General features: G+C 43.6%; 1 protein-coding gene across 1 annotated transcript; it reads left to right on the top strand.

The window, feature by feature from the left end:
- The first annotated feature begins 74 nt into the window (after nucleotides 1-74).
- Nucleotides 75-1144, top strand: LOC119898578 (protein NLRC3-like). The gene has a single exon (XM_038712705.1). It carries the CDS (start codon nucleotides 133-135, stop codon nucleotides 1003-1005), a length of 873 nt encoding a protein of 290 aa, XP_038568633.1. The 5' UTR covers nucleotides 75-132; the 3' UTR covers nucleotides 1006-1144.
- Nucleotides 1145-1500: the final 356 nt, after the last annotated feature.

The following is a 1500-nucleotide window of genomic DNA, read 5'->3' as shown; positions in this document are numbered from 1 at the left end:
CCCACATCAAGACATCACGAAGTCTCCACATCATGTGCCACATCCCAGTCTTCTGCTGGATCATTTGCTACAGTTCTGGAGGAGGTGTTGAAGACCAGAGAGAGAGGAGAGCTGCCCAAGACCCTGACTGAGATGTACATCTACTTCCTGGTAGTGCAGTCTAAACTGAAGAACATCAAGTATGATGGAGGAGCTGAGACAGATCCACACTGGAATAAAAAGAGCAAAAATATGATTGAGTCTCTGGGAAAACTGGCTTTTGAGCAGCTGCAGAAAGGAAACCCGATCTTCTATGAATCAGACCTGACAGAGTGTGGCATAGATATCAGAGCAGCCTCAGTGTACTCAGGAGTGTTCACACAGATCTTTAGAGAGGAGAGCGAGTTGTACCAGGACAAGATGTTCTGCTTCATCCATCTGAGCGTTCAGGAGTTTCTGGCTGCTCTTCATGTCCACCTGACCTTCTTCAAATCTGGTGTTAATCTGCTGGCAGAAGAACAACCTGGTATGTGGTCTAAACTCTTAAGCGACAAACCTAAACCAACACTTCTCTACCAAAATGCGGTGGACAAGGCCTTACAGAGTCCAAATGGACACCTGGACTTGTTCCTCCGCTTCCTCCTGGGTCTTTCTCTGAAGACCAATCAGACTCTCCTACGAGGCCTGCTGACACACACAGGAAATATCTCACAGACCAATCAGGAAACAGTTGAGTACATCAAAGAGAAGATAAGCAAGAATCTGTCTCCAGAGAGAAACATCAATCTCTTCCACTGTCTGAATGAACTTAAGGCACGTTCTCTAGTAGAGCAGATCCAACAGTTCCTGAGTTCAGGAAGTCTCTCCACAGATAAACTGTCTCCTGCTCAGTGGTCAGCTCTGGGCTTCATCTTACTGTCATCAGAAAAAGATCTGGACGTGTTTGACCTGAAGAAATACTCTGCTTCAGAGGAGGCTCTTCTGAGGCTGCTGCCAGTGGTCAAAGCCTCCAACAAAGCTCTGTAAGTGCACATGTAACTGCAGAGACTGTCACACATGTAGGGTTGTTCTTAAATAATACAGGTTTTAGTCAATGGGTAGTCACAGGATTTAGTAACAAATTTATTTGTTTCTTAATTGAAAATGTTTCATTGTTTTAGTTTTATTATGCCTGCACAGATGAATGCTATAATTATTAAAAAATAATTCAAGGCTCAAATTAATTTGTGTAAGTAATCGGTATCCCATTAATGTCCGATAGATCTCAGTAGTATACGTATGTTTGTGCTACTCATCAACTCAGTAAGGACAACCCTACAAATGTGATGTGTTGTACGTTGTAGATGACAGAAACAGTATTGGTGTTTGTATTTATCACTAACTGTCATTCAGGCTGAGTGGCTGTAATCTGTCAGAAAGAAGCTGCAAAGCTCTATCCTCAGTTCTCAGCTCCCAGTCCTCTAGTCTGAGACAGCTGGACCTGAGTAACAACGACCTGCAAGATTCAGGAGTGAAGCTGCT

The sequence above is a fragment of the Micropterus salmoides genome, unplaced genomic scaffold (genome assembly GCF_014851395.1).
Source record: "Micropterus salmoides isolate LMB-PRFRI ecotype aquatic unplaced genomic scaffold, ASM1485139v1 Ms_hic_scaffold_12, whole genome shotgun sequence".
Taxonomy (NCBI): Eukaryota; Metazoa; Chordata; class Actinopteri; order Centrarchiformes; family Centrarchidae; genus Micropterus; species Micropterus salmoides.
The sequence above is the reverse complement of the archived record's forward strand: the minus strand, read 5'-3'. Positions and strand labels throughout refer to the sequence as shown.